The sequence below is a fragment of the Denticeps clupeoides genome, unplaced genomic scaffold (assembly GCF_900700375.1).
Source record: "Denticeps clupeoides unplaced genomic scaffold, fDenClu1.1, whole genome shotgun sequence".
Taxonomy (NCBI): Eukaryota; Metazoa; Chordata; class Actinopteri; order Clupeiformes; family Denticipitidae; genus Denticeps; species Denticeps clupeoides.
Genome location: NW_021630125.1, coordinates 14,117 through 32,472, shown reverse-complemented (window position 1 = coordinate 32,472; position 18,356 = coordinate 14,117). Strand labels below are relative to the sequence as shown.

General features: G+C 43.2%; 1 protein-coding gene across 1 annotated transcript in view; it reads left to right on the top strand.

Annotated features, from left to right (window-relative positions):
- LOC114784205 (ankyrin repeat and fibronectin type-III domain-containing protein 1-like) overlaps positions 1 to 18,053 on the top strand; it is a 37,915-nt gene extending 19,862 nt beyond the window's left edge. Inside the window, exons 3-20 of the mRNA XM_028969427.1 lie at positions 5,635 to 5,827; positions 5,963 to 6,170; positions 7,344 to 7,523; positions 8,369 to 8,482; positions 8,689 to 8,786; positions 9,763 to 9,853; positions 11,555 to 11,662; positions 11,953 to 12,052; positions 12,144 to 12,273; positions 12,913 to 13,032; positions 13,181 to 13,396; positions 14,121 to 14,287; positions 14,450 to 14,600; positions 14,681 to 14,849; positions 14,987 to 15,153; positions 15,285 to 15,489; positions 16,438 to 16,574; positions 17,739 to 18,053. Of these exons, the coding sequence (XP_028825260.1) occupies positions 5,651 to 5,827; positions 5,963 to 6,170; positions 7,344 to 7,523; positions 8,369 to 8,482; positions 8,689 to 8,786; positions 9,763 to 9,853; positions 11,555 to 11,662; positions 11,953 to 12,052; positions 12,144 to 12,273; positions 12,913 to 13,032; positions 13,181 to 13,396; positions 14,121 to 14,287; positions 14,450 to 14,600; positions 14,681 to 14,849; positions 14,987 to 15,153; positions 15,285 to 15,489; positions 16,438 to 16,574; positions 17,739 to 18,053 (2,853 nt within the window). The 5' untranslated portion in view covers positions 5,635 to 5,650. The remainder of the gene's footprint in view (positions 1 to 5,634; positions 5,828 to 5,962; positions 6,171 to 7,343; positions 7,524 to 8,368; positions 8,483 to 8,688; positions 8,787 to 9,762; positions 9,854 to 11,554; positions 11,663 to 11,952; positions 12,053 to 12,143; positions 12,274 to 12,912; positions 13,033 to 13,180; positions 13,397 to 14,120; positions 14,288 to 14,449; positions 14,601 to 14,680; positions 14,850 to 14,986; positions 15,154 to 15,284; positions 15,490 to 16,437; positions 16,575 to 17,738) is intronic.
- Positions 18,054 to 18,356: the final 303 nt, after the last annotated feature.

Sequence of the window (18,356 nt, the reverse complement as noted above, 5' to 3'; positions counted from 1 at the left end):
TTAGGGATTTTATGGGTTTTTTTTAAATAGATATGTTGTTAGTTATTCAGAATATGTTGAAAATATGTTGAAGTCCGCAAAGCGCTATTTTGTATGAGAGTTGCTGGTTCAGAATTCTGCTTTTGAAAGCTGTTTGGTTTTGGTCTGTTGGATTATGTTGCTCATTGCTCTCAAGACGAGGATGCGGGATAGAGTTCTATTATTTTTATGTTACTGATTCAGAATATTTTTGGATAATGATACATAAGTCTGTATTAGATTACTACAAAATATGCTGCTACATGCACACTTTGCTGGAATATATACAGACAAACGTTGCCTTTTCACGTCGCTCCCATTTGTTTTATTAACGAAAGAAATAGGAAATAACTCAACAACGAATCATTAGAAATACTTAGCTTTTAAAATGACTATTGCCCACAATGAGAAACAAGATGCATTGGTAATCATTTTATCATCACATTGCAGCCCTCTGAATCGTAATCAAATCGAGTAATGAGGTGCCAAGAAATTCCCACCCCTACTAGTCACCCATACCACAGGAGATCTCAGTCTCCACCAACATAACCTCATCATGTTCTGCCAAAGACCTGTGGGTGATTACTGACAACCAGCCCTCATTTTCAGACCACACTGCTGCTGCCTCACGTTCCTGCAGGCTCTCCCTCTATATCATCTAGTCTAGTCTAGTCCGCAACGCACTCCTGGCCAGCCTCCCAGCTTCTGCCATCAGACCACTACAGAGGATAGCGTGCAACATCCTCACGTGTTCTCACATCACCCCACACTTCATTTCCTCACTCCACTGGCTCCCAGGAGCAGCAGCAGAATCCGGCCCGTGCAAGTGATCTCACTCCTGAGTATTCACACAGCACCAGCAAGGGGCAATGAGCTACCATCTGTCACTTGGTCACCATCTTTAAGAGTCACCTTAATGCTATAAAACACTCACCAGTTGTTGACTCATTTTGACTCCCACTCAACTCTTTATTCTTTGGGAAATACTAGAGCTTTTAATTGATTTAAAAATGTGAAATTATTGATTTAATGTAAACTAATTACTCCTTAATACTAAAGCGAGCTACAATGCATATTTCTAAACTTTGACAGAGACAAGTTTGACAAGATGCAGCATGTCACATGGTATTGTGTGCAGTTAAACTTTTTATCTGGTCCCGTCTATTTTCCACTCTCAGTGAGCCTGAAAAAGGCGCGTCCAAAAGCATCACAAACACACCGCAATCGACAGCCGGGTGTCCCTGAAAATAATGTAACTGTGCACCCAAAGGCAAAAGACGAGTCTCCTGAAAGGACCCTTAAACTCTGTCATTCTCCGTCCCCATCTTTATTTTGGCAAGGATGAATTTTTCCCACACTGCAAGAAAAAAAACACAGGCTTAATAATAACATAAATAGATTTTTTTGACATGAAATATTTAAAAATTAAGCACAGCGATGAACAGCAGAAAAAAGTTTGAGAAATGAATAAATGCGAAGCTCATGACAGAACCTCTTTTAGTTTGTAGAAAACTGAGAGGTAGTACTTCAGCGGCTTGCAGTTGTGTGGCGGCGCAGATCTCTACGTGATCTGTGTAAAGGGGTGGGGCCTGATGAGGGCGGCTGTCTGTGTGTTATCGGTGATCTGGGACTCGATGCTGACATTCTAAAACAGATGTTCCAGGCAGCGAAGCGCTCCATAGTGTTGAGGAGGACTTGAGAGGTCCTACAAAGATGCTGCACCTGCAGTAAAATATACGCTCAATTCCACACAGCGCAGTGAATGTGGGCACCTCTGTACTCGTTTTTACCTACAAACACACAAACCGCGGTGGGAAGTGGTTGCTTTGGTGTGTATTTGAAGCTTTGTGGCGGCATGCAAAGCGGTCAACATTGATTTGAAATAGCAATGCCATCATATTAATCCTAATCTCCGTGTTTGTGTGTGGTGTGTATATATGTGTGTGTGTGTGAGAGTGAGAGAGGAGAGAGAGAAAGAAAAGAGCAATTTTCTCCGATCAGTCGAGTGGGGTCATCTGGTGTCTAAATGAGACCATCTCACTTGATCCTTTTATCCATTGTTGTTCATAGTGAACTTCTGTAAGAGTGTGTGTGGACTGGGAAGTGAATGGTAGGTTTGTGTGTGTGTGTGTGTGTGTGTGTGTGTCTTCCTCTCTAGGAAGTATGTTTTTCTGATATATGATTGTTTTATTTAAGAATTGATTAAATCTATTAATAGGTATTTATGTCTATGTGTGTGTGCATGTGAAAGGAAAGAGAGATGTGTGTGTCCCTGCTTTTTAGAGAGGGTGTGTAGTTTCCATTGCATATTACTGTAATCCCATTCATACTCTGATTTACGGTGTTCATAATGTGATTCCTATTCCTGGATGTGGGAAAGGTTATCGCCAATTGTGTGTGTGTGCATGTGCAGGAGATAATGTCTGTGTGTATCTGTGTGTGTGTGTGGTTCTGCAAGAGATACTGACAGTACATAACAATATGTGTATTTTTTTGTGGATATTTTGTGTATATGTTTGCATGTGTGATGTGAGACAGAATGTGTGTGAGTGTGTGTGTGTGTGTGTGTGTGTGTGTGTGTGTGAGACTAATGGAGTGCTGAGAGGGGCTGCTAGCATGTGGCACTCCTCGTCCCTTTGTCTTTCTTTCTCCCTCCCTCTTTCCATCTCCTCTTCTCTCCGTCTTTCCTTCTATCCCTGCTTTCTCTTTCATCTCCCTCTATATATACATCTCTCCGCTCTCTCTCATGCTACTTTTGTGTGTGTGTAAGAGGCGTAATCCTACAGGATTGCTGTTCTCTTTGAAACTGATCTGTAGGGAACAAATATATCCCACTTTTATCTGCTGCTGGGAAAGCTTTTCCACATACCTGCTGCAGCAGCCCACCAGGAAGACCAAAATAAGAGCACTATTATGAGAACTCTGAGAAGTGTCCAAGCTCTGTTTGTAAGTGATGCACTGTAGTGACCACATGCTGTTTGGATCATATGTCCATTTTGATCACCAGCAAATAATGTTGAACTCTGTTTCCTTTTGTCTCGTGTCTTTAATTTGTTAACAATATTAAACATCCATTTAGCCAATGTACTGCATAGTGTGCTACCCTTTCAGCAGGTTACTATGGTTACTGAGGTCAGTACATGTGACAAGCACTACCTGTACCATCCAGTCAATTTAATATTCAGCCAGATCTACATTGGATCTACACATGATGATGTTGTAAAAAATGTAAAAATTATAAATGCATTATGATGTGAACCACATTGCCCATCATATTTAAAATGCTGATGTGACGAGGTACATTATCATGCATATGATGAGATTGTCACATCTGTCCCGCTGGGATTTTGTGACAATAATTCACAACACAAATTCAACAAGAAACCCTATGAATTGTCAGCAACCTTGAGCAACCTTACAGTACAGCAATTCTTGCTATTTTGTCAGACCATTGTAGTCTTTCTGCAAATTTGATCAATCATCATTTCTCATCTCTCGTTGTGCTCAGAATGTGTCTCCCACAAACTTATTGGCCAGATAGCACAGATCAGGCAACCACATGTGTCACAAATATCTCACAGTGACATTCTAAAGTTACTATTAAATTAATGTTCATATACTGTATCTATATGAATATTTACCTTCTAAAGTTGTTTCCATGGTTCCAGCCCTTTCTATATGGGGCAGTGGTTGATATATAAATATTTTAAATATATTTATAATATATAATTTCTCCCTCATCTACTTTTGTGTATCTTTTATCACCTTCTTTTAATCAATTGTCTGTAGTTTGTTCCCCTCCTAAGGGAGGTTTGTACTTTGCCCAGATCTCCACCTCTCTACATCCCCTGTCTCTTTCATTTTTTCTTCTCAGCCGCTACTGACACCCCTGTCTGCAGCACAGCAGGTGTGTTTGTCACTGAGCAGACTCATACCCACTACAAATGGCTCAGTCCAACACACACATGCACACACACACACATACTCCCACACTCTTCTAAGGCATTCCATTAGGATCAGTCCAGAAGGCAGTGCCTACATGCCACAGATGCCAAGATAGGAAGCTCCGAGTGTCCCTGATCCCACGGCCCGCGTGTCCCTTCCTCATTCAGCTTCATTTCATAAATAATAAAATCAGAAGGAGCCTCTTAAACCACAGCAGTTTGTCCTGACCTTCAGTAACATGATTCAGAACTAAATTCAGTATGAAGTCTTGCAGTCCCAATTGCCTGTTTCTTTGTTCATGTCTTATGTATCCCATTGCAGGGAGTTTTATATAATCCCAATCCAACATCAATGACAATATGTGTCCAAAATGCATTAGTCTGACATAGTTGTTATTATTAATAATATTCATTATTATTCCAGTTTGCAATAATGTATAAAATCTGCATATTTCATGTGTACAGGTACAAACAAAACTAAATTATGGTGCTGCACACATAGATGAAAAACACACAAAGTATAGCCAGAACACAAAGTAAACACTTATTGCATAGGCTAAAGGAAAAGTTTTTTTGTGAGCATACATCTACATTTACGGCATTCATCGGACGCCTTTCGTCCAGAGCGACTTACAATCATTAGTTACAGGGACAGTCCCCCTGGAGACACTCAGGGTTAAGTGTATGAACCTGTGTTTTCTGGTTCATAGACGAGTGTCTTACCCACTAGGCACCCACCACTCTACATGGAGTCAAACGCGCTTTAATAATTTGAGGAAAAAGTGTACGTGTAATAGGATAAAAATATAATAAATCAATTAAGTCTCCTACAGCAGCATCTTTAACTTTCATTATTTGACATTTGTAATTACATTATTTTTCAATTTCATTATATGTTATTCAGTTTTGTGCAGTTATGTATTTAAATCATCTTTCTTTTAATAAAATTATTTTGTAAACTGTGTTTTAAAATGCAGGTAAATTGGAAAATGTAAAGTCTTTCGCTGATGAGCCATGCATCTGTACAGACGTTGTGATTATCACCAGCAATTGATCATATTGACAACTTTGTGTCTTTCTGTGTGTAACATCAATATATATGTCCACATTTACACAGACACTGAAATACCTTTCTCACAGAAAAATGTCACATTTTTAAAAATCTTGATCAGTGTGAGGTGGAAGGATCACCATGACAGGTGAGCAATTATTGTGGAGCAGGTCTCCTGATTCAGTCACATGACACTCAGCTACAGTAACGTGATTTGGCAAAGTAGAGCAACAGTCACATGATCACTGCACTACCATGCTCTGGGGAAGAGTGTCAGCTTTGAACCAGAATCATCTTAAATTCACCAAGTTAAAGGAATGTTTGAGGAATTTGTTCAGCAGGGCTTGAAACCACGACCCTGAGAATGGCATGTTCAGCATGTTCCATGTCGTTATCTTATTTAACTGTGTGTTTTGTTATTATTTTATTTGATCCTTATTTGTATTTAAATGTTGTGTAAACGTTATTGATTTGTTAGCATAGCACAATTTTATTACTATTTTCTTTGCAATAAGCACTTTGCGCTGCATTATTTATGAATTATTTAATGTATATGTAATTTGTTTATTCATGTTTATGAATTTCATAAAAGTCAATATCTTATGTCTTGCTGTTATTTAGGGCAGAGTCAGTAAGGATGACACAGGCTCCTGAGCCCCTCCCCTCTCAACGCAAGACCTCCAGTGTTTCATCACCAAGTGCAGCACGTCGCCTGTACCGGAATCTCTCTGGAAAGTTCCGTGTGGGAACAACAGGGCTGGAGGACAATGCGCTTTCTGGACGAGATAAGGACCGTCTATGCAAGTCCAGTGTGGTGGGGAAAGCAAGCAGATGCACACACACCTATGCACGCACATATAAAGACTCACATATACTCATAATACATCCTGCTGTTACATTTTAATTCATCTTTGTTATGTGTGTGTTAACACTGATGTCTGTGGCACAGTTCCAGGGAGCAGAGGCCCTATTTGAGGCGGTGGAACATCAGGACCTGGACATGGTTCAAAGCCTCCTGTCCCATTTCAGCCCAGAGGAGCTGGACCTGAACACTCCCAATAGCGAGGGCCTGCTTCCACTCGACATTGCCATCATGACCAACAACACGCCGATGGCAAAGCTGCTATTGTGCGCTGGCGCCAAGGAAAGCCCACACTGTCAGTTTCTGCCATAACTGAAGCAAAACACACACTTTTGTCCTTCTTCTTACATTTACATTTACAGCATTTATCAGACACCCTTATCCAGAGCACCTTACAATCAGTAGTGACAGGGACAGTCCCCTCCTGGTGCAACTTAGGGTTAAGTGTCTTGCTCAGGGGCACAATGGTAGTAAGTGGGATTTGAACCTGGGTCTAGGCTACTACCACCCTCTTCTTCCTTTGTCAGTGATTCTGAATTTTGCTCCTGGGCGGGTGGGGGTGGGGGTCCTCAGGACTGGAGTCGAGAATTGCTGAAGAATTTCAAAGGAAAATACAATTACATGTGTAGTTTATTATTATCATGATATTACCAAATGTAAGGCCAAAGTTTTGTGGTTTAGTGAGAACGATGCATTTGCTCATACATGTTCCATTGTTCATAATGAAGACAATAAATAAGAATCGAGCACAGAGCACACGCAAACACCACAAACACCACGCCATTTTAAAAGATCTAATCAAACACCATCTGATCAGAACTGACATCACAGATGAAAGCAGACACACACAATGATTCACACACACGCCTGAAGAGGAAATCATTCGCAAACCTTTTCTTAGAACAGAAGTCTAACTGTTCCAAAGTGTGTGTTTTCATATATGTGTGTATGTGATGTCGTCTTTGCCAAAATCTCAATCTCTTCATCAAAGCAAAATCAACTGTATCTGATGTCTTGGGTAACAGTCAACCATATTGGGACCATATTGTGGGAGCACTAATGCTGAAGTGCTGGCAGACACACACAAATGAATGAACGAATGATAGACACACAGTAAAGGACTGTACAAATACACTCCTTATGTTTCTAGACGGCATCAGCGCATATTATTCTCAGTACTCATAAATGAATCTTGTTAACGAATTTAAGTATCTGTGTCTATGGATCTCTGTCTGGGGTTCTTTTTTTTTGTCTGCTCTGTCTGATATTTTGTGTCTGTGGTTATTCATTTTGTTTTGCGGTTCTCCATCTTTCTGTTGTTTTTACTGTGGTTCTCTGTGCGCCTTAGCTCCTCCTGGTGCTGTCAGCTGTTGTTCTTTGAGGGTGGGGATGACAGCCAGGGATCACAACGGGTTGAGTAATTATTGTCTGAGTGTGATGTTAAATCAAGCTGTTGTTTTCTGCGCAGTTGTGAGTTTGGAAGGTCGGGCCATACACCTAGAAACGTTGGTCCGGGAGGCAGAGCAACGCGTCGCCGAGCTCGTTTCTCGTGTGACAGGGGAGGGGCCAGATGAGAGAGAGGAGCTCAAAGCCTGGGAATGGAAACTTCGCCTCTATAGGCGAATGGAAACAGGATTCCATCACTCAAGTGAGCCAAATGTAGATTCAATTGCATGACTCTTTATATGTTTGTATGTACACACACGCCAATGCACACCATTAGAAATGAAGTAACAGTCGCTAACCTTTCTCATCAGCCACTGTCATTGTTCAAAAAGTGGTGCAAGTAAAAAAACAACAATTCAGACCCAAGGCATCATTACTTAGGTAGAGCCTTAAGGAATATATAATTGATATATTATTCCTATAATATATTGTTATTATCTCTAATGTAGGCACTTGGGGCAGTGGTGGCCTAGTGGTTAAGTAAGCAGCCCCGTAATCAGAAGGTTGCCGGTTCGAGCAAAACACCGTCCCCTCACACTGCTCCCCAGGCTCCCCAAGGGTGATGGTTAAAAGCAGAGGACACATTTCGTTGTGTCACCATGTGCTGTGCTGCAGTGTTTCACAATGACAATCGTTTCACTTTCACTAATGTATAAACATAACCCCACACCTTGTTCACCCCTGCCTTCACCTGCACAACACAGTGACGAATGTTAAATATAATGTCCATATTTAACTGTTTCTATATGTGCATTTAAGTGCATCTATTGTGAAATTAATAAATATTTTTGTCATGAAATTCTAAATAGTTATGAATAACAAAGGATTCACCTAAGAATAATATGGTACAGACTCATTTCGGTAGTCTATAAAACCATGTGGTCTACATGCAGTTTTGAAGAGGCAAACCTGCAGGTCAGGTGTATGCAGAGGCAGTTTGTTGGCTACTCCAATGCACCTTACAGTAGATACTACAAATGCTTCAGTTTGTGTATTTCTTATTTCCATCTTGGGCTAATAAATACACATGGTCATGCATTGTTTCAGGTCCTCCTGATGCCCCAAGTAAAGTCTGTCTGTCAGTCAGCAGCAGCAGCAGCCTCAGAGTGCAGTTCCAGGAGCCGCTGTGTGTCAACTCAGCCACGGTCACCAAGTACAAAGGTCTGCCTCACACTCATAATTGATTTTTTATCATATAAATATATGTAATAGGCACTTTATATCACAGATTTTTATCATGTAGGGTCATTTTGCTTGAGCCCACTAGGACAATTGTTCATTTGCAAAACATCTAGTAGTTACACATCATTGTAGATGTTAGTTATTACTGTGGTCCTCATGATGTGTGTTTGTGTGCTTGTATTTAGTTGGATGGAGTTTGTCTCCTTCCTTCAGTCCACTTCTAGGAGAGATGCTGATTGAGGACATCACACAACATCAGTGTGACATCATCAGTTTGGTGGCTGTGAGTATTATATCGTGTGTGTGTGTGTGTGTGTGTGTGTGTTACAGGTTAGAGTTACAGTAAACATTGAACCTACCATAAAATGTTAGAGATTCATAAACTGAAATATCAAGGTAATTTCTTATAATATACATTTTAGGTATTGTAAAATATCTTTACTAAGTAAAACAAAAATTATAATGGAATTTCTTAGAGAATGTTTGATTCAAATGAACTGCTGCAGTCAGGAAAATATTTGCTGTCTATAAGAAGTGTCAAATATCTGACAAATTGGGGATCATTTCTCAGCATCCACTCAATTCTGTAACAGGAGTTTAGTGGTGCCACCTATAATGAAGCTGCTGAGGCCACCATTCTCTTCATAAAGACAGAGGGCTTTTGTGAAAGTAAAGTGATTGTCATTATGATACACTACACACGGTGACACAACAAAGTGTGTCATCTGCTTTTAACCATCACCCTTGGTGATCAGTGGGTCACCATGACAGGCGCCCGGGGAGCAGTGTGTGGTGACGGTACTTTGCTTAACCACTAGGCCACCACTGCTCGCCTGACTCGCCTGTCCTCAGCCTGTCCTCAGCCTGTCCTTGTGTTTTCAGGAAGGCAATGTGAGAAAACAGAAGTCCTCCCTCTACGCAAGCAGCTATTTACTGTTGAGAAAATGACACTTACTCTAGCCAGGCAGGATGCTGCTCTTTACAACTGTGTTTTATCTGTGAGCATGTGTGTTTGTGGGTGGGGGGGTGCATATTTATAGATGTGGTTTGTATTATTTGTGTCAGCTCAGATGTGGGCAGTATTTTGCCATGGGAAAGCTTATGGCCGCAATTTAATGTGTTAATGCAGAAATTTAGAGAATCAACATTTAACTTTGTCTTTGTGCGTGTGTGTATGTGTGTGTGTGTGTGTGTGTGTGTGTGTGTGTGTGTGTGTGTGTGTGTGTGTGTGTGTATGTGTGTGTGTGTGTGTGTTTCAGGGTACATATTACTACGTGCAGGTATCAGCACATAACATGAAGGGTTGGGGTCCTGTTCAGATGGCTGTACCTGCCTGTGCTGCTCCTTCCAGTGAGTTTTCTAACACACACACATGCTACAAGCTGTTTACTTGCATCAGAACCACCCAGTGAAAGAATCCAATCAGATAGTCAGAGTGGGAATCAGACATCTGACACCACCATAGCCAGTGTGACCAGTCAGAGGAGAACAGACACATAGTGACCACGCCACACTGTAGACCTTTCATAGCTTTTCACCTTCAGTGTTTTTCCACATAGAGCCTAATACTGAAATGTGTACTGAGCGACCCGTGGCACTGTCTTCCTAAAGGCAAACCACAGTCCTGTACCATGGACACTCCGATTACAGTACAGCCTGATGTCCGCCTCTCCAGAAATTCACACCCGTCTCAGGACAGACCAGGATTTACTTTGGAATTCTTTTTTTTTTTTTATTATTGATGTCAGAAGTTTCTGTTTCCTTCACTGATGCGTACAGGTCATTCCAGTTCACATTGAGCATGGGCTTCTGGGAAATGTAGTCAGACTTTGAGATTGACCTCATTATGTTGTCAAGTGGCATTTACACAGTGGCTGTTCTGTGTGTCTCTGTATGTGTGTGTGTGTGTTTACCCAGCCTGATTTTGCAATAAATATGTAGCTATGAATGCACTGTGTGTGTGTGTGTGTGTGTGTGTGTGTGAGAGAGAGAGAGAGAGAGAGAGAGAGAGAGAGGAGGCTAGCTCTTGTTTGTGACAAAGAACTTACCCAAAATTCTAATTTTGTTAGTAAGTGTTTGTGTTTCCATTTGAGTGTGTGTGTGTGTGTGTGTGTGTGTGTGAGAGAGAGAGTGATTATTGCTTGCTAATTTAGCTGTGTGTGTTTGTGTTTTCCATTTCTGTTCCAACTGGAAATATTTGCATGTCTGTGAGAAGCTATAAAGAAGCAGACACTGCAGCTTTTATGAACACACACACACACACAAATACACTCTCATAGCTTCAGTGACTTTCACACACACACTTATTCACTCATTCACACAAACAGATGCTCATTTAAATACACACACACCCTCTCTCCCTTGCTCCCTCTTTAATGTTTTGCTCAGGCTGAAGGCTGTGGTTGTGCCCCTCTCCTCTCATGGGAACACAGGGAACCAAGACACTCCTGTGTCTTATCACCACCACATCATCTTGCTCTGTTTACCCCCCCATGCCGTCTGTGTGTATGTGTGTGTGAGTACTTGTTGTTTCGGTTCTTGAGGTTTGGTGGTGTAAGTTAGGATTTGCCCTAGAAAAGTCTTGTTCCGCAGAAGTATGTAGGCATTTTTAATAAACATGTTAGACACCGCCAGCTGTGTGTGTTTGCATGTGTGTATGTTCGTGTGTTGGTTCACTCTGTTTATCCCTAAGAGTTGGGTGGGGCCAGATGTGTGGCATGTTTCTCTAAATGTAAACACAGAGGTCTCTTACTGAGCTGTGTGTTAGTGTGTCTGAAATATCTGAAATAATGAATGTTCTCATACAGAATCCCTGCGACTACTGCATTTCAGCTCAGCCACACACACACACACACACACACACACACAAACCTTTCCTCTGCTCATTTGGTGGGAGCAGTGCAGCAGGAGCTGTGACACTGAGAAAGGTCTGAAATTTCCAAACAGGGTGGTTTATAAAAACCAATTCAGACAGCAGATTAAGCACTAAATCTTCTCTGTAGCCCCTCCTTCTCACTTCATTAGTCTGTGTGTGTGTGTGCATGTGTGTAGGTTGGAGAGACGTGGATGGACGTTTGCCACGCCAGAGAGGTCAAAAGGGGGCACTTGAGAAACTTTTCTCCCAGATCAGAGATGGTCACCGCCAGTGTGCTTGCCATGGTAAAAGATACACACACATTTATTGATTATCACAGGCTAATTGTTTTTGGTGGGAGTGGTTAAAATTAATATGTGTGTGTGTGTGTGTGTGTTAGTGTACGCATGTGTGTTTTAGATTAACCAGTAGTTTTAGATATAAAGTCCCACACACATGCAGTTTGAAATAGTAAAAATGGTGTTGAGTTGGACAGCGGCATGTTGAGTTGGACATGCATTTTTGTGTTTGTGGGATGTCACAATTGCTCCAGCTAAGAATGACTGTTGCAGTCTGACTGCTCTGCTGTTCCCAGATCAGTTTAAGTCAGCACCTCATGTCCGTAAACACTCTGTGTCCAAGAGTCTGCGGCACCTTTTCCAGCCCAGCAGCAAGTTCGTCAAGAGCCTGAAGAGGTGAAGGAGCTACAGAGTGTGTGTTCTGGTCATAACTTCACACTCCAGGCATCTACACAACTCACTCCACCTCTCATCTTTCACTCTGTAGGGGCTTATATCTGACCTGCATTCTGTATCGAGATGATAACGTTCTGGTGACTCCAGAGGATCAGATTCCCATAGTAGAAGTCGACGACTCCTACAGTTCCCTTACACAAGATTTCCTGTGGTTCACCAAGGTCTTTTTTTTATTACCAAGGTTTATTATTATTCTGCTGAGTAAGCCCTGTGACCCGATGATGCTAGTGGTGTTCTACCTCCCCAGATGGCACCTTTGCAGGGCTCTCGGGGGTCCCAAACAAAGGGACTTGGAGGGCCCTACACGGATCCAGGGCTTGCTACTTGAGGAATATTAATGTGAATATTTCTGTTGGTTTAACACCACCTGAGTGGACTTCTTAGGCAGAAAAAAATGCATAAACATATTCGAGAAATAATACATGTCCATATTTCATAGTTAAAAAGATTAATAGAATTTTTTCATTTTTAAACAAAAACCTTTTTTTCAGTGCATCAGAATGTAAAGTATATTCTGTGACACTGTTGACAAGTTTCCTTATCTGTTGGCATGTGTCACACAGCTTGCCGTAGTTTGTAGATGGTCCCTTTTTCCAATACAAATATATAATATGCATTTTACTGCAGGGTAATAGTAGTAGTGTAAGTACATAATGGGCTGTTCTCGGGGGGCCTTTCAGCTCGGGAGCCTTGGCAATTGCCCAAGTACGACAGGCCTGCACATTAGGGAAAGACTGGGAGTTTGTCTGTGCGTCTGTGAATGTGATAATATTTACAACTGTGGCCCCTGTGGTTTCAAGATGTCATATCTGTGGGAGGAAGTTTCCTGGCTGCAGCAGTGTGTCAGCTCTGCCCAGTCGTCCTGCTCCTGCACCCTACAGACACGCCTAAAAATGCTGCAGGCTGTAGAACATCTGCAGGTACTCTTCACCGTAACACACCCGATATGATTAAATAAATAAATATTACGTTATATGCATATATTTAATATGCTCTATTAAACATTCTATGATTCTATTGTCCCGCCTCCACCGCCTCGGCAAATCTTGTGTGGTATTTATGTTTCAGAGCCTTCTGGGAACTCAAGACATGGGTCAGGTGTATTTTGAGCCAATCAGAGACAAGCATGGGAATGCTCTGCTGGTGTTGCTAAGAGACATGGGCTTGTGTGGAGGGGTTGAGAGCTTGCGCTGGACACCCCTCGGCAAGCTGCAGTTTCTGCGTAAAAGTCTGTCTTCTCCAGAGGAACCGACGGCTCTTGACATACTCCTCATCACACTGCATGTGAGTCAAACACACACACACACTCACATTTCACTCAAACCGCACATAGTATAAACACCATGATGAGAGTGTTTAGACACTTTATATCACTGAGAGGGGGATTAAAACTATTTGAAACTTATTTTAGTCTTTTCACAGAACAGACTGATGAATTCTGACATATGATCCGTCATCTCCCTACTGAAACACACACAAAATAAACACAAGAAAGCTTGTGCAGGAAAAAAAATTACATCCAGTGGCTCCAATTAATTGAGATAAATAAACATTAGATAGCGGTATGGAAGTCTAGACACACACACACAGATTGGTGGGATGTCCTGACCTGGTGTCATTTGTGGTCTAATTGTCTATCTTTGAGGGAAAATTGTTTAGTTTGTGGTTGAGCTCTAAATGCTTCTGTGTGAGTAATGGAACACAGCCTGGTTAGGGTTTCTGTGTGTGTGTGTGTGTGTGTGTGTGTGTGTGTGTGTGCGCGCACGCGTGCATATATGTCTGTGTCCATTTGTGTGTGTTTGGTCAGGTCCAGGTTGCTCTGGTTTTGGTTGGAATCTGATCTGTAGTATATAGATGTTGTTTTATCTAAAGTTGCTGTCGGCTCATTATTCTGCTCTGGGAAATATTCTGTGGTTTCATCTTCACAACCCCAACTCTGAAAATCTGCACCGTCAGTCACAAACAGAAATGTATGCTTGTGTGCAACTCTGTGTATGTGTGTGACCAGGAGAAGCTGGCATACCATCAGTGCAGCAGAACGCTCCTGTCTCCTGGTCTGTATCTAGGCTACCTTAAGTTCTTCAGCACAGTGGAGCAGATCAGAGTGCTGGTGCCACAGAAACTGCCAAATGTGCTCTGCCACGCCAAAATACGTGACAATGGCCACGTATCCAGGTCAGCAAGCTTGTTTTTTTCTACCTTGATCAGAAACGAATACATCTATAAAACACATTTATTACATTAGGTCCTCACTAAGCTCTGTGTGTGTGTGTGTGTGTGTGTGTGTGTGTGTGTGTGTGTGTGTGTGTGTGTGTGTGTGTGTGTGTGTGTGTGTAGAGAAGAGTGGCAGTCGTTGCAGGCTGTGCGATCGTTAGAAGAAGTCCAGAAGATGAGTACTGATGAGCAGAGTGCTGCACACAACTTCATGCAGGAGCTGCACTGGGCTGCACAAGGGCTGCTTAGCCAGACCAATGTCCCCAAACAGCAGGTGCATACACACACACACACACACACACTGTAACAACACACAAAACAAACTGAAGCAAACACTGTCTGTCTATCTGCCAGGCTCAGGAGTTTCGTATCTCCACCCAAGAGGTCTGTGAGTTCGGGGAGGGGGTCTCCTTCCTGTTGCTGTTGCCCCCGTGTGAGGATGTCTGCTCGGCTCCTGGACAGAACCAGCCATACTCCCCCCGAGCCGGCCTCATCACGCTACCTCTGCAGATATTCGAGCTTGGTGTGTACCCATGCACAGACACACACCACATAGACATAGTTCTGCATTTCTTTACACACACACACACACACACACACACACACACACACACACACACATACCAGATTATCCTCACTTGTCTATCCTGTCTTGTGCAGTTCACTTTAAAGCGTACAACTCAGCCTACATTACTCAGTTCTGCCGCGTCTCAGGCTTGTTGGGTCTGGAGTCCCTGATGTCCCAGCAAGCTTTGCGTGAAGCGTTCTCTGAGTCAGAGCTGTTTGCTGCCAAAAACAAACAGCAGCAGGTTCAGGAATACATACAGGTACAGAAATCTTTTTATATGTCTGATTACTCCGGATTCCCACAGCTAATGCCGCTATGACCAGACAGCGTGAATCCCGGCACATTTCTTCTCTGTGATGTGTGTGTGTGTGTGTTCGTGTGTGTTTACAGCAAATGGAGGAGTTGTGGCGGGATTCCCGCTGGATCATGGACGCTCTGCAGAACGCTCGTTACAAGCAGCCGGTGGGCGGGATCTCTCTGTCGTGCATCATCGATTTCTCGCAGGAGGCATCGGAAGTGCAACGTTCCACCTCCTCTGCACCGGAGTATCTCCCCTCCCCACCGCCATCCCCCGATGCCCACCGAAAGCACTTGGGTGAATTCCCGTGAATTTTTCTATATGCGGTACACACACACACTCATTTAAACAACCTTGGCGGCGATTTTAGAGTAAACCAAAACCTGTGGACACAGGTTGTTTCGTTTCTTTTCTTCCTGAGCAGTTTGCAGAAAAAAAACATCCACAAACTTAAATCTGATCAGTATTTCTTTATGCCGCATACTTTCCTTAACCAGTTCTAATCCTGAGCCGCCGAGGTGCCACTGAGCAAGGTACCGTCCCCGCCTGTCACGGCTGCCCACTGCTCACCCAGGGTGACACATTTTGTTGTGTGCACCGTGTGTTGTGCTGCTGTCAAAACCATGGTGGCATGACGAGATGACGAGGAAGAAGGACACATTCGCACGACGTCACGTTACATGGGTTTAATCGGTGATAAACAGGACAGGGAAGACATCCGGTAACTGGTGAACATGTAACATAACAAAGACCCGCCCGCAAACAGAAACGAACAGGGCAGCTTTATACAATAAAGGTGACTAATGTGAAACTCCGGTCCGCCACCCCTTCCGGACCGGATCATGACAGCTGCAGTGTTCCACAATGACAATAACTTCACTTTTAGTTCATGAGAAATGGCTTCTTTAAAACACATTTGCAACTATTTTTCCCAAAATCTGAAGTTCATTCAGGATAATTACTAGAATGGCTTACTGAAGAAATAAAATATTCTGTCTATGCAGACAATCACAAATGCACATTCTGAGTCAGAATTTGACATATGCGGAACTGAATCAAGGAGGCTTTTATATTGTGGGTTGTATGAGTGCTGTGACAGATCTCCGGGGTGATTATTATTACAGTGATATAGCACTGGTCTGCTGTGTCTGAGGTGAAATGAATGGTGATTGAAACATCTCAATTCTTGTTACATCTGAGAACAGAACTGAAAGCGAACTCTTCCATTTCTCCTGGCCCTCTCAGATGTTGCTGGCTTGTCAGATGAGGAGGGCTCCTCAGAATGTGTTCCTCACCACGGACAGCGATTACGATTTCCAGTCGAGCTCAGAGCCCACGGGAGCTGGACCTGCTGCCCTCGTCTCCAGGGGTGTGTGGCGGAGGTTGGGTGGCGCCAGGCTCACGGCCAGATGTGGTGCACGACGGGAGCATGTTCGGGCGCGAAGTGTCTGCAACGAAGCGTTCGACAGCGACTTCATCCTGCCCAGCCGCCAGATTGAGCTGCTAAGGATCACGGAGAAGCGGCAGGCCACTCTGCGTTAGAAACCAGCAGCCTCGAGCAACCCGGTGCCTGTTACCATCCATACATCATCACCCTGGCCCCTCCCCTCAACACCTCTGCCTGCCCACAAGCCCCGCCCCCGTCCCCCCTTCGTGCGCAGTCGGCGGACAGTGGTGTACAGCGACTTTCTGCTCGTTCTTCAGCCCTTCCAACTCAAGCTGGCAAACCACATTACGCATTTACCCACAATACCCCACTGGCCTGCCCAAAGAAACCAGCGTCAAGGTGGCTGTTTTTAATCATTTTTCCATTTGAAAGGTCCAACTATGATTAAAAAACAATTGAACATAATGTTGCTTTGAAACATGTAACTGACAGTTTTTCTGATCAGAACATTATTTATTCACAAAGTCTGTAACTTTTAGTTATTTGACTAGAATTTTTTGTATTGATTAAGATTTATTTGCTTGTTATCTCAGCATAAGTTGATATTTTGTGATCTCAAGATAATAACAAACTTTTCTAGCATTTGATGTCATGATTTGATGCAAGATCTTTGTTTCTGACAATTGCAGAATGCACAGATGGATGCTAATATGAAAATCGTCTATCACTGACAGATGTACCGCTAGCTGCTAAAAAAGTAACATTGCATCTAGCAACAGAATAAATCCATTCAAAAAAGTTATATTAAATAACAGTTATATTAAATAAAATGAAAACTTCTAAACCTAGTAAAGAAACATCTCAAGAAAATGAAGTTGTGAGACTGAAACAAAAAAAGATCAAATTGCATGTCCTGAAACTCATGAATAACCTTTCATATCCATTAACTTGCACTTAATGCGTTTTCTACGTTAGATCAGTCAGTAACATTTATTTTAAACATTTATGTTATTTTGGCATGTAATGCACCTGCCATATATCACCGAAATATATGGAGAGAACCCGCACGGAGGGACCATGCGAAGTCTCACTGCTGGTTTCTGATGTGTGTCTCCGTTCATGCAGCTGCGAGTGACCTGTGACAACTCTGCGCGGAGAGGTCCAGCTGGTCGTCCAGGAGATGAATGCTGTCTCCCAGCAGCTGCTGGGTGCCGGCGAGTGTTGTGGCTATGGGCCCGAGGGCTGTGAGTGCAGGCCTGGCGCGTGTGCGTGCAGCCCCGTGGCGCGCGTGTATGGCCCGGAGCACCTGGAGCACTTCGGCCTGGTGCTGGTGCTGGAGGAGCAGGTGAAGTGGCTGCGAGACGACTTTCGCCCGCTGCTGCTGCAGAACCCCTGGAGCCGCGGGCGGCTGTGTGTGCGCATCAAAGAGTACTCGCCGCTTGCCATGCAGCACAGCAGAGCCACCACCGTCTAACACATGCTCGCAGTCACACATCTTTTGTCGGTGTTTAACACCATCCACAGACTCTGCCGTCTCTGACTGATGTCACTCAGTCTGTTCGGTTGTCTGTGTGTGAGATTCTCTCTCGCTCTCGCACACACGCACACCAACACACACACACACACTGACAATCCTTGACTCATCATTGCTATTCATTCTTCTTCTCCATGCATATATGTATGTTTCACCAAACTAATGCACTGCACACAGCATCCCAGTATTCCTGCATCCCGTTATCCTTCCCTCATTTTCCATCAGGAGCCTTCCGAAGCTGCA